The following is a 13,383-nucleotide window of genomic DNA, read 5'->3' on the forward strand; positions in this document are numbered from 1 at the left end:
ATTGTGGAGTTTCTGGGAGACCTGACTGAAGAGTTAAGTGATAGAGGACACCTCTCAAACGCTTTGATCACTAGATCACTGTCAGCTTTAAGACTCTTTCGTTACTGTAATAGCTATCTGGCACTAATGAGTTTTGAAACTCTGTGTTAAGCACTCTGTAAAACTATATTGATCTTGATGGTTGGGACTGTTCTTCGGGAACCAACAAAGGGCAAATAACTGCAGAATAGAGTGACTTTCTAAGACCACTTTTGTAAGCAGGAGCGGGAATCGGGTAGCAGGACCCAGCTAAATGGTAAGTTGTTCTTCCCTATTCTAGCCTAGCCAATGTTCCAAAGGACTAATAGGCTTAATGAAGCAATGGTCCTATTTGAGTAGCAGAAGAACTTATTGCTGTATATGGCGAAGTTTTTATTAGCAAGCCATGCTGAACAGTAGGAGCAGACCTACAGCTGACATTGAAATTTTGGGGTGTTCATGCAATACATGTTTGGGGGGATTTTGCTTCTTATTAGCTGTTGTCCTGTCCTATGAATAGAATGCTAATTAGTTCCTGATGTACATGCTAGACCTCTGAAATAATATTTTGGAGATATATACTTTGAGAAACAGGTTTTAGGCCTCACAGAAAAAGTTGATAGTAAAATATCTAGGCAGTGTGGACTGTCAGTTGCAAAATCAGTCAGCAAAACAAACTTTTGTAGACAAGTTGTAAATAAGGAGTTTAATTTTACTGAAAAGCATTTTCTTTGGTTTGGGTAGTCTCATTAGAAGTTTTTAATTTTTCAGTAGGAAGTACTTTGATTAATTTTATCAAATTAAGAAACAGAAACATGTACTCCCTTCTACTCTCAGTAGTGTACAATTAAATTCCTTTTCAGTTAAATACTTTTGTGCAATATCAGACTAGGCATTTATCCATATGCTTGTGAAAACTTTATACTGTATAACTGATTTTGGATTTCACTTTTTTTAACCTGTGGCTTATCTAAAATCAATGTCATGTTAAAATAAAAAAGCTTTTTAATATTTCCCAAACATGCTTATGCTTAAATAAAAACCTCAAAATTAAATATGTATAAATAACACTTCCTAAATTGACAATAGCATCTTTTTTCTGCCAGAGATTAGCTTGTAAGAAGTATTCTAAATAGTAGTCAGTTAAGACACTTCACAAGGCAGTGTATTTTGTGATGACTAGCATTTTTGTGTAAACCAAACCTGTTTTGCAGTGTTGAATTTTGACTTGTTTCCACTGTAACTTTACTTCTTTCAGAAAGAACATTTTGCTTTGCAAAACCAGTACAGAGAGAAAGACACTGGAAAGTTGCAGCACATGGTAAATAACAAGATGGCTTGAATTCCTGAATGAAGCTTTGATTTCATCTTGTTCCATAAAATAAGCTTATAAGGATGTTTTTCATGAAGAGCAAAGTATTTGTCCATCCTAGTCAATAACTGTTGGATGTGTGGGTTTGCTACCCATGGAGTGGAAAGAGTCAATATCATTTTAATATCTTGTATTTCCTGACTAATTTAAATACATAAACACTAGTATGTATTTAAATAATAGAATAAAATTTAAGTAATATTCTAGTTGAATAAAATAACAAAGTACAGGAGTGCTGACAGACTTCTTCATAGTTTGTGTTTTGCTTTAGATTTATTCAGCCTTAAAATCTAACTTCCTTTAAAACAAAAGTTTGAGGTTAACTTTGAGTGGTTACTAACTCTTCTGTTATATGTCTGTTAGTGATTAGAATTTAAGTTCATGTTTCTTGATTTATAGGACTGTGGTGGACATCATGCACCTTTTATTTTGCCTAAAGCTTTAACAAGATTAGGAATTAATTGCAGGTTCTATACATGAACTACGAAACTGATTACTTCTTGTGTGTGTTTAGAAAGCTGTGAATGGAAGGCAACTTACTTGTGAGGCTGAAGAGCCACAAGAACAAGAAGGTCTTCAGCATATGTATCCTGTTTATCAACAAACATACTACAAAAACTGGAGCAGCAGATACCCGCAAAACTCAGGACCTGGAAGAGTCTACATCAATCCAAGGGAGCATTATGTATGATTCTGTACTCAGATGTCTTAACTTTTAAGATATGAGGGTTTTAATACCTGTTGACTGTATGACCAATATGTCTTGTTGGCTTTCATCTCTAAAACAATTGCTCTTTTTTCCTGTGGGAAGTAATTGCTTGGAGAATTTTATATAGGTAAACCCTATGGAACTTGAGACTTAACTTGCTTCTTGTCTTTGGTATGTATTTGTTTTTGTAGTTGTATCAACCTGCCAAAAGAGTAGAGCCATTTAGCTTTATTAACTTTCATAGTCGTAAGATGTATAAATTTAGATTAATTGGTTGACACATGCCAAAATGTAGTTAAGCCGTTTGCCTGGTTATTTCTGGGAGCATTCTCTCCCTGAATGGATATTTCACAATAACCTTACCTATGTAAAAGTAAGTAAATATGAGCAAGACAATTGAATCCCTGGTGACATAAGCAGTCTCAGGCTGAGAGTCATTTTTTTGCATATTAGAAAACTTGGGATAACTATCATTTTGACTGGCCTTGGCTATTGATTTCTCAACTAGCTCTACCTCTCCCAGTCAAATGAGCAACTAGACTACCTCTCAAATACTGACTTGCTGTTTCATAACGTATGTTGTGTGTCTTCCCACCGTGTTAAAAGTGAAGCAATTTCCTTACATCAGAAACTTTGTTTTATATTGATCCTGGCTGTCAGTTGATGTACTTGCTGGCTGTAGTTTCACAGTAGGTCTATACGAAACTTAGTTGCAGGAAGTAGATGACTAGACAGACAAAACTTTCTGAAAGTGTCTTATGTGTAGCTGCATCTTATCTACAAATTGCTATTTAGCCATTTTTCCAAGTATGACTCCTATGTTAAGTGTTGCAGAGTTTGTCTTGCTTGGTAATAAATATATTTCATGTTCTTTGGTTTCTTCTCAGTTGGCAATAAAACTGCCTATGATGTGTTCTTACATCTTGACAAGAAAAGGAAAGCTTCAGTAGACTTCAAGTAGTTTTCAGCACCGTCCTTTAATCTTAACCAGTAGTGTGAAGTAACGAGAATGTCCTGATGTTACCAATGCTAACAGTATTCCACATGAAATTTTATGAGTGTGGGGTAAAGGTTGAAAAATGTGCTCAGGACCTTTTTAGAAAAATAAGTTTTCCTTTGGAGTAAAAAATAAATATTTAGCAAGAAAAAAAATTGATATAATGTATTAGTGCTGAAATGAGCTCACAGGACAATCTTAAAATATTTTAAGACAGCAGGAAACAAGACACTGACTAAAATTTGCTGGAGAAACTTAAACAACTTATGTGCATTCTGTACACATAAGTACAGAATAATGATTTTCAGTCAGATGACCTTAAGACAGAATGTTGAGAAAAATGGCTGTGTCACGCTGAACTAGCTATTGATACAGAATTAAACATTACTTCTGTGATATTAGTGTTTTCTCTGCACATTATTGGATTTTTCAGAGGGAAGAGTCATAGTTGTGGAAGCAATAGAATTGAAAGCTAGTGTAATTAAGTGTGCTGCAGGCAGGATGCTGTTATAAAACCTGTATTCAACCTGCATTCATCTCCATCGTAGTAAAAGTTAATGAGATCCCTATCCACAATAGGGCTAGGTAAATATTTCTAGTTTGTTACAGGTAGCAGCTAGAAGATTATGGCTTAGGTGCCCATGCTCTGGACGCTGTACGAGTAGACATTAACTGTTCTCTTGCTAAGCAACTTTCTGTTATATGATGTGGATGAAGTTGACAGCTGAAGGAATGGCAAAGAAAAAGGTTAGAGAGAACCTGTTTCTTGGGAGCTTTCTTTGAACCACTGTCAACTTGCTTTTGTCCTAGGGACTGAGAACATTCATGTAAATTGAGCAACTGTTTTCAACTTTAAAGCCTTCTGCTGTGTTTGAGACCTAAAAAAGGGCTTGTCTGCCCCAAAAATGTGTTTTCCAATAATGTCGGTTTAAGCAGCTACCTCTTTCCACAAGTGTTGCCTTATCCTTACATTACTGCAGCTCCAAAAAACATCTACTGCCAGAACACGAAAAGAAAACAGCATCTTAACCAAATGTTAAAGGAAATAGAATAACAGAACATTGGTATGAACTATACTGCTGGAGATACTTTGATTGATATCACTGAACAAAACTTAATTCAAAAAATATTTGAATATACATTCTAGGGTGGTTCAAAACAGTGTTATTGTGATAATGCTTCCACTACATTCATTAGTACAATGTGATAGTGAGCAGGTGATCATTTCTGTTCCTATTATGTTGGCAGATGATGTAAAAAAACAATTATTTTGGGTTCAGACCTCTTCTACTGCTTTTATTCTTATTTCCAGATACATTTTTGTTTGAAGAGTTGAAACTTTGGGGGAAGGAGGCAGGAAGGAAGAATGCTATCAACAAAGCTATAATTGCTTTTTTGAATTTGTAAAAATAGCTTAAAAAAGAAAAATGTAGTCCAGCTGTGTTTGCCCAAGTTATGTATCAACAAACTACAGAAAGCTTGAGTTGCAAACTACCCGTCAGTACATAGTTTGCCCTAAAGTCATTAGGGAAATATATTATCGTGTTTATTACCTGTGAGAAATGGTTTCTTTGTCACCTGTTCAGGGACATTTAATGTGTTAGGTTTTTTGAAATGTTGCTTGTAGTCTTAAGTGTGGCTGGATTTGGGGGGAAGGGATTTGGCATAGAATGCTCTGAAGAGAACAGAAAAATGTCTGCTGGTTAGGATGTTCAACAGAAAGGATTGCACATATAGAAGTAAGTTTGATCTGCTTTTTTAAGATGTAGAAAATGTCCTTTTTTATTTTTGTATATTTTCAAATGTTTGTATTTGTATTTTGATTTGAATAAAAACATTCAAAATAGAAACTTTTCATATGTTGTTTAGATTTAAGATTGCTTACTGTATGGAAAATGCATCCACTTTCTTGGTGATATGTATCTTCCTCTCTGGTTGTATATGCAGAGCATGTGTTTTTTTCCTAACAATACCGCTTTTGAGTATCTGTGGTGTTGGATGCTGAAATGAGAGATCCTTTCAACATTTGTTTTATTTAACAGGGGCCATATAGTACTTAGTGAAAATCCAGCACTTAGGTAAACTGAACACCCAAAATCACTGTTGAGGGAGGTAGGAATGGAGGGGAAGAACAGTAATTCACATCTCTAGCTTTGATAAATGTAAATTGTCCTCTGCTAAAGTATCTTTAAATTCTACAAGCTAGTCTAATTATAGAAAAGATAAGATTTAATGTGTGGCAGATGTCCAAAATGTTTGTGGATGTAATACAAAGGAAAACTAAGAAAATGTACTAACTAAAAGAAGGGAAACACTTAACAAGAGATTATTAAAGGAATGCTGCTGTTAGGTCTCAAATTGTTCTAATGTATTTGGTATCCAGCTCCAGGAAAGCCCAACAAAAAGGTGTGATAATTCATGAAGAGTGGAGGGAAGGTTTTCACCTTCAGAGTTCTTAACTTTAGCTGCTTTCTGGCAGTGTTACTGCTATTTCCTTCTCTGGGCGATACAAATTCGGGTGCAGGATGCTGTATTGTTGTATAGAGAAGTGCTTAAAATGTAGTGTAGTAACTTCTTTGATGCCACAGTCTGAACCGCTGTGTTGTTTGAAGGCTCTGCATGCGAGTGCTGTAGTAACAGAGCAGATGAAATTGTTTTGACAATTTAAGTCACTTCAGAGATTGCTGACTGGGAGAGCTAAAGCCCCAGGAACAAAAAAAACCAAAATGGCCTGGGTAGTTCTTAACTGCTCAGTTGCCTAGTGGGAGGTGGCCTGGGGTTTTTTGTCTACTTGTGGTACGTGTCCAGAGTACTAGAGGACTGGGTTTGGCTTTTGGAAACATGTTTCTTTCCAATAGCAAAGCTAATGCTTCACTGCTGCTTACACATGACACATCTTACCAATGTCATCAGAACATTAAATTTGAGATTAATCAAGCTAGCCTGCATTTTTAGTGGTGTTTCAAAGCTGTGTTACCTGGTTTTATGCAACTGGTGGTGTAGATCTCTGGAATACTGGGGAAACTTAGAAGAACCTGCTTGGTGTGGAAAGACATAAATGACCTGGGCAGTTGTTGTGAAGGTGTTTAAAGATAGTTATGTTCTAATGCAGTGCTAAAAAAATATGTAAAAGTTATGGTAAACTGTTAAGATGGTGACAACTAGTAAAAAGCAAAAGCTGAAGAGTGGTTGAATCTCAGCAGGATAACACATGATAAAATTTTTGGTTTATTCCCCTGTGGAGGTAGATGACTTAGAAAATTAAGTGGCATTAAAACCTACCAATCCTTATTCTTTTCTTTTCTTTTTTTTTGTCTTGCTGTGTAACTGAGGTGATCTATTTTGAAAATATTTGTAAGCAGTGAAAAATTGCTAAGCAGGAGTGACTTTGTTAAGAAACCATTCTGTGAAAGGACCTAATTGTGGAGTGTGCTTTCTATAAAAACTTTGGCTCTTGAAGTTTAGGCAACTTTTAGGTATGCTGTTCAGCTCTCTGCTTCTAGTATCACTGGATGCTTTGAAAAGTAGAGGCCTATGATTTGATGCTTAGCCAAAAACTGGATTTGTAAAGGAGCCTACCTGTCAAAGTACTCGTTCAAAGTTCTAATAAATCTCAGAGTTCCTTTCTGACAAAGTAAAGATTTGATGTGTCTGTATTTATTGAAAAGTATGGCATTATTCTTGGTAATTAGCTTAATACCTTTACCTGAATGATACTGAATGAAAATGCACAAAAAACAGATTGTGAATCTTAGTAATAATTATTCAAACAATGTGAAACCCAAGTAGAGATGTGTAAGGCATTTTAATCTGCACTGACAACCCCCAGTGCAGCTTTTCCTAGTCTTGTTTTATGATCTTACTTGAGTTGTTTTTATGCTGTATCTAAATCAAGATCCTTCAATTGCCAGTAGAAAATAAATTCTACTTAGGAACCTACAAGTCAAGCTGTGATTCTTCTGCCCTTTGTGTGAGTAGTAATCAAGACTGTACAATTGGAATTTAGCTCACTATTTTGAGACCAAGTTGGAGATACAGTAGACTCCAGCTTGCTCACCAGCTTACATGAATTTAAATTTACTATGCAGGGCTAGACACAGAATGCATAGAGTATGCTAAATATATTAAAAAGTCATTTTAATTTGACTGAGTTTAGCCACAGATTTACTATATTCCAACTTGAAGCATACTCTTCCACTGGGATAAATTAGAGCTATAATCTAACACAGATTTACAGGAAATAACTTTTTTTAATTCTGATTGCCAGAGGAAGAAGTTTAAATATTTGCTGTTGCACTGCACCTGAATTCGCTCCTGTTCTAGTAAAACCTTACTTTAGTGGGTTGTGAGTTTTTATGATGCCTGTGACAGTATATCAGATACTCTTACTGCTCTTAATGTAACTTGATAATTTAGATGTCTTTGGCTAAATCCTTGTCTGCCACTTTTGCCTCTGGTTCCAATCCAGTGCCATGTAACTTCAGTCTAAATGCTGGGAAATAACTTCATTTTTGCATCTATATGAAAATAATAATCCGGGCTGTATCACTTCAGGATTGTAAGCAAAGTGTTAAGAGAATGCTATAAAGGATTCAACTGTCTCTTTTTTTTTTTTTTTTCCACTTGTCCTTTTCCTGATGTTCAATTTTATTTGTTTATTACTGTCTTGGATCTCTGAAATCTTGCTCCTAGTAGTCTTGCTGCATTAGATCCTGTCTCTAGGGATGGTGTCTGCAGTTCCAATCTTCCTGACACTTCATCTTGCCTGTCCTATTAAGAAGTTTCTTACAGTTCTTTGTATGACTTGAGATATTATGTGCTTGAACAGCTCCTTAGTTGACAGCAGAATATTTGGGACCATATTTGTATTTGTTTGTTTACACCATTCAGCTCATAACAAACTTTAGAAAGTGAAGTTTTTCTTGCTGATTTATGGCTACCTGCAGTATTAGGTCATGTGCAATGCAGCAGTGTACCAACAAAAGGTGCTTCAGTCCTATCGGTTGCCTGCTGGCTGGTGAGGGGAGAGGCAGACACCTATTAAAAGATCAAGTGTGCTGTCTCCTGTCGCTATAGTATATTGTGCTCATAAGAAAAAAAGAGTCCACAGATCTACATAACTTTTCTGAACTGCTGTAGTAATTTTGGAATAATTACTTTTAGCTACTATTTGTGACAAAAGCCTTGTCAAGTATGGTAGATGAAAACATAGAGCAGTTGGATTTCTGTCTTCTGTTTTACTAAATTGGCTCTTTCCGGACCAGACTTCAGCTACTGATGTGGCTGCTCCTATTTAGCATAAAAACTGAGCTGCCTGAATTTAATCCCACAGCTAACAAAGTTCTTCCCTTCTTTGATGTGAATTGAGAGGAAAGAGAGAAATTGCTATGGGCAAATAAAATGCCTTTGTATTGATCCAGGTAGCTTTAAAATCCAGACTGACTGCATAGCATCATTTGTAGAGTGGTTCATCCAGGTGGGCTAAGCAAATGGACAAAAGGCTTAAAGTTGCCTGAGGAAGACTCGCACCATTTCTGGGTACAGTGCTTTATTACCAATGCTTGTGATTTGATGTAATGTGTCACTTACTGTCAGCTGGATCAGTTTCCTGTGGCCAGGAATATTGCTAGAAGCCCTGGATTAGTAACAAATATTGGGTAAGGCAAAAAGTCTCGCATGTTTGGATGTGTTTTGTGTTGGCTTTTCAAGCACTTTTAAAATTGCCTACTAAAAAATTGGGCCCTAAAAGCCCCACTACTTTTAACTAAAAAGTCCAGCCATCTGCTTTACACTTCCCCCCGCCCTGGAGATCAGGAATTCTTCCTGGCGCTGGACTCGATGCCTTAAGCCATATGGTGTAGATGTATCTACATACAACAAAGTTGAGCGGTCTCTAATTTTCCAGAGTTGGCGTGGCCATTATCAAGGCTTGTGTCTGGACAGAAAGATGACTTTCCAGGATCTCTCACTGCGGGATTGATCAGCCAGCAAAGCTGGTGTCCTCTGACTTTGTACACTGGATGGACTAGCCAGATTCACACTGTGTTTCATTCAGTTCCATTCAGGGTTATTAAAGTAATTTAGATTGAAAAGGTCTCGGACACCTTAAAAAACCCCTACTTTGTTTCTGTTAATTCTGCAGCTTGTCTGCCTCTGATCCCTTCCCTACACCGTTGCTCCTTCTACATCCATAGCGTTCTTCTTTGCCCAGTCATCTCTTATCTCTTTTTTTCCAGCAGGAAGAGGCAATAGTCTCTCCCCTAGGATTTCCTTTCTCGTTATATTTTTGGCTAGATATTTCCCACTAATATACCTAGCTAGGGCTTTATTAAGGAGAAAATTTCTAATGCATTTCTAAGATGGAGAATAGGTTCTATGGTGTAATATATTTGTCTCTTATCCTTCTGCTCTGGCTTCTTGGGACAGTGTTAACTAATTTTCAACTTTATATGGAAATGGTTGAGATTCAATGTTGCATAAATTTTTTTTCTCCTCTTTAATGTTCTATAATGGTATGAGGGATGTGGTGTATATGTATGTATGTGTTTAACTGAGAAATTTTCAAAATGGAAAGTGAGAAACTTCAACATCATCAGCCATCTTTATAGCTGGAAAAATGAGGAAGATGCAGCATTGCAAATGGTTAAATCACCTTACTTTCAGGTGACAGATGATGTATGGTAAGCAAGAAAAAAGGCAAACATGGAACAGACCGTAATAGCTTGGGGGAAACAGTCCTCTGCTTGTACAAGTAGGTGGCATCATTTAGACTACTTGCCTATTGCTTGCCTGAGGCAGGATAGCTAGTGAGGTAGCATCTTCAGCAGTGGGGTTCCATGACAAAATATCTTGACCTCCTGCAGGTAGAAGCGAGCTCTATGCCTCTAGCATAATAAAGTAGTGTTACCAATCAACAAAAAAAAGTATTGTCTGCCCAAGCAGTGACTGACTTTTCAGTTTTCTGAAACCATTTTAAATAAACCAAAGGTGCCAATTGTCTAGAAAGCTCCTCAGTTTCTGATGTGTCCTAACAGCAGGAAGAATCTGGTTAGTTTGGATGTTGATGCTACTTAGTTGAATGTTGTAGGGTATAGTAGGGTATCCAAAAGCCACAGTTTTGAGACAAAGTGAGAGATTGAGAATTGTCACTTTCAAATGTGTTACTATGAAATCGCATCCAAGTTTCACCATCTGTTTAAGATTAGATCTGTATACAGATTAAATAGCTGCATAGCTGCCCCCTAGTCATCAGAAGATTCATCTAGAAAGCCCAAGATAATTAGTTTCTAGTGTCACTCATCAGGCTTGAGTACATGATTTGCCCAGCAAGTGTACCTGACCCCATGGATATCTATGTGAAATTAAAATGCCTAGTGGATACTTGTATCTAAAAGCATTGATTATCCAGTAAGTAATTGGGTTACTGTATTGGGAAATAACTCAGTAATTTTGAATTAACTAAGAAAATCAGTTCTCTTTAAAATACTGGGGGGGGAGGTGAAGAAACTGCCGTCAAGATCCCAGAACACAAAGTGGCAGCTTAAAGTAGAAAACAACTTAAACTGCAACTGAATAACCATAGCAAGTAGCGACATTGGCTCCTCTTGTGATGGAAGCTTCAGGTTTCAGATAAAAGTGTCTCTCTTGCAAGAATGTAAACCATCTTATCTGAAGACGATTCAGAACTTTGCAAGCCTTTGTGAAAAAGTCTTCAGCCTTTTGTGTCTAAAGACAAAGCCGTGGAGTGGAGACGCAGGGATGGAGATGAATGGATGCTCTACATGCTCACTGCACCTTTGCCTTTCAGCTCTCTTACTGACCTGTCTGTTCCTCTGCTGCCAGGCAGCCTCGTCATTTCAGCAGAAGGCCTTCTGCTGCAATACAGGTTCTCTTGACATCAGCAGTTGTAGTTGGTACCAAATTCGATTCTGGACTCTTCTCCGCCTGTCCCCTTACCCCTTCCCTCTCCCCGTACCCCCCGCTGACACTTTTAGCAGTATTTTGGGGAATTTTTTTAAATGCTAATGTTCTAGAGTTAAAGGAACCGATGTTGGTGCACTTCTGAGATGTTGATTTAAAGAAACTATGGTAGACCAGAGTATGATTATGTACGAGCAGGTTAATGGATGCCCTGAAAGTGTTTGGAGCTGCTTTGGACCTACTCCAGCACCATTAGACAAGTACCATCTGAAATAGTCCTGACTTGCGTTGGAAGGAAGAGCTTCCTTATGAAACCACACGGAGCCATAAAGGTATTAGTGGGGGTTTTTTTCTGCTGTTGATGTTTTATTGCAGTTCACAGCATAATGTTAATAGTCAGATAGCATCTTAATTTGAATACGGACAATTCATGTCTTTCCCATTCCTGAGAAGACTTTCAGTAAAGAGGGAAAAAAAACACCTAGGTGATATGCAAGTAAACTTGAATCTGAAATGACCACATTAAGTGCTAGACTTAGTTAATGCAGTTTATATGGGATTTCACTGTGTCACTGTCTGGTTATTTTAGGCAAGAGCCTGGCAAGTTGGGTACTTAGTATTATGTGCCCAGGTATAGATATGCCAAACTTTGCAAAAAGTGGGAGGGCACTTTTTTAAATTGCATACCTTGAAGTTGCCCTAACTCCAGTTGGCCAAGTTGCTGCTAATCCAAATAAAAATACTTCATAGCATCCATTTATACCCCACAGTAATAAATCTTTTTTAAAAGATGCAGGGAAATAAGTGAAAGAAAATTATTCTAAGCTTTTCTAATACACACAATTTGTATATGACAAGGTTCTCTGCCCCTTTGTGCACATTGGTTGATGTCGGTCAAGAAACCATCCAATCCCTGTCACAAACTCCATCTTCGCACTTCTTGCAAGTTTGTGTCAATAATAGCACACTCCAACACGAAATATTTGCTGGCTTTTATAACTGGAATTTTGGAATCCTCTAGGAATTCTAAATACTTTTAATATTTTTCCTGAAGCTTATTTACTACTTCCTCTTACAAAGATAGGCTTGGCTGCTCTTCTGAATTTACCTAAGCTTTGTTTTTTTCCTTGGAGATGGAAACTTCATTTTGAAAGATCAGACATTGTTGTCCATGCTTGACTGACCTAATTAACAAGTCCTAAACAAGAGCCCTCTATTTAGGGCTTTTTAATAACCACTCCCCTTCCCTTTGTGACTTTGAGTCTGAAGTCTTTTTACTGAGCTTTGTATTTTCCATATGTCTATGCATTTAACAAGTGTATTTGTTTGGGATGACAGTTGATTTAGCCTTACTGGCATACCTGATATTTTCTGAAGATACTGCAGTATTTGGTGCAAACTGAAAAGAAAAGAAGAAAAAAAAACTAAAACTGACCAACTAGGAAGCTGGTATGTGCTTCCACACAAGTGTCAAAAGCCCATTTTAAAGGCTGTCACTGAAGTCCTGATGTGCTTTACTGGAGCACTAAACAAGTGAGGCTAAAGAGAATAGTGATTGTTGAGGACTACTGTGCATCTGGATAGCACTCTATCTCAGGATAACTTCAGTTCTGTTAAAGAGGTGGTATTTCACCCTGATTAGTATCAGGAAATAATTAAAATGTAATCTAGCTCTCTTCACTAGAAATGTTCTTGAATCCTTTGAGAGCTGTCAGATAACTGTCTTCAATACTGAATGTTCCCATAAATAAAGTAATAGGGTAATATGGCCTCTCAGATTTTTTTTTTTCATGCATGCTGGACTATAATACCAGCATAAGCACACACTTGTTCTATAAATGCAAATGAATTAAAAGTTCTAGATATTTATACAGACTTACAGGCCAGCAAGGCGAGCTCTTCTGTAAGGCTGGAATTCCAGAACGTCACCATTTGAAATCAGCTGGTCAAGAGATAAAAGATGGAATTCAACCTAAGTGTAAAATTGCATTTAACTTGAGTAGTTGGTACGTTAATACAGGTGAGCTGTTTGCCCTGCTGTTTGGATTTCCCCTACCTAGTCCCCAAACTGTAGTCTTTTATTTAGACAAAAAGTATCAAAGGTAGCTTTTTGTGTGTTTCCCGCTGTGTGAATAGCTTTGCTGTTGTTGAAATGCTTTTTGTTCACAAAATATGTTAATTGCTATACCTACCTATAATATGTTTTATGTCTCTTCAATTAAAACAATAAATATCAGGACAAAGTTGTGGTACCTTTCCCTGTAGGCCTGTACAGGTAGCTACAAAAGGAAGCTGACAGTTATTGCCAGGTATGTGGCCAGTACTGCTACCCTCATTAGGTCTGTGATTGCCTGGCATAACTATTGA

General features: G+C 37.1%; 1 protein-coding gene across 1 annotated transcript in view; it reads left to right on the forward strand.

Annotated features, from left to right (window-relative positions):
* NECTIN3 (nectin cell adhesion molecule 3) overlaps nt 1-4,888 on the forward strand; it is a 69,588-nt gene extending 64,700 nt beyond the window's left edge. Inside the window, exons 8-9 of the mRNA XM_075515103.1 lie at nt 1,277-1,339; nt 1,905-4,888. Of these exons, the coding sequence (XP_075371218.1) occupies nt 1,277-1,339; nt 1,905-2,081 (240 nt within the window). The 3' untranslated portion in view covers nt 2,082-4,888. The remainder of the gene's footprint in view (nt 1-1,276; nt 1,340-1,904) is intronic.
* The last annotated feature ends 8,495 nt before the right edge of the window (nt 4,889-13,383 follow it).

The sequence above is a fragment of the Mycteria americana genome, chromosome 1, assembly GCF_035582795.1.
Source record: "Mycteria americana isolate JAX WOST 10 ecotype Jacksonville Zoo and Gardens chromosome 1, USCA_MyAme_1.0, whole genome shotgun sequence".
In the NCBI taxonomy this organism is placed as follows: domain Eukaryota; kingdom Metazoa; phylum Chordata; class Aves; order Ciconiiformes; family Ciconiidae; genus Mycteria; species Mycteria americana.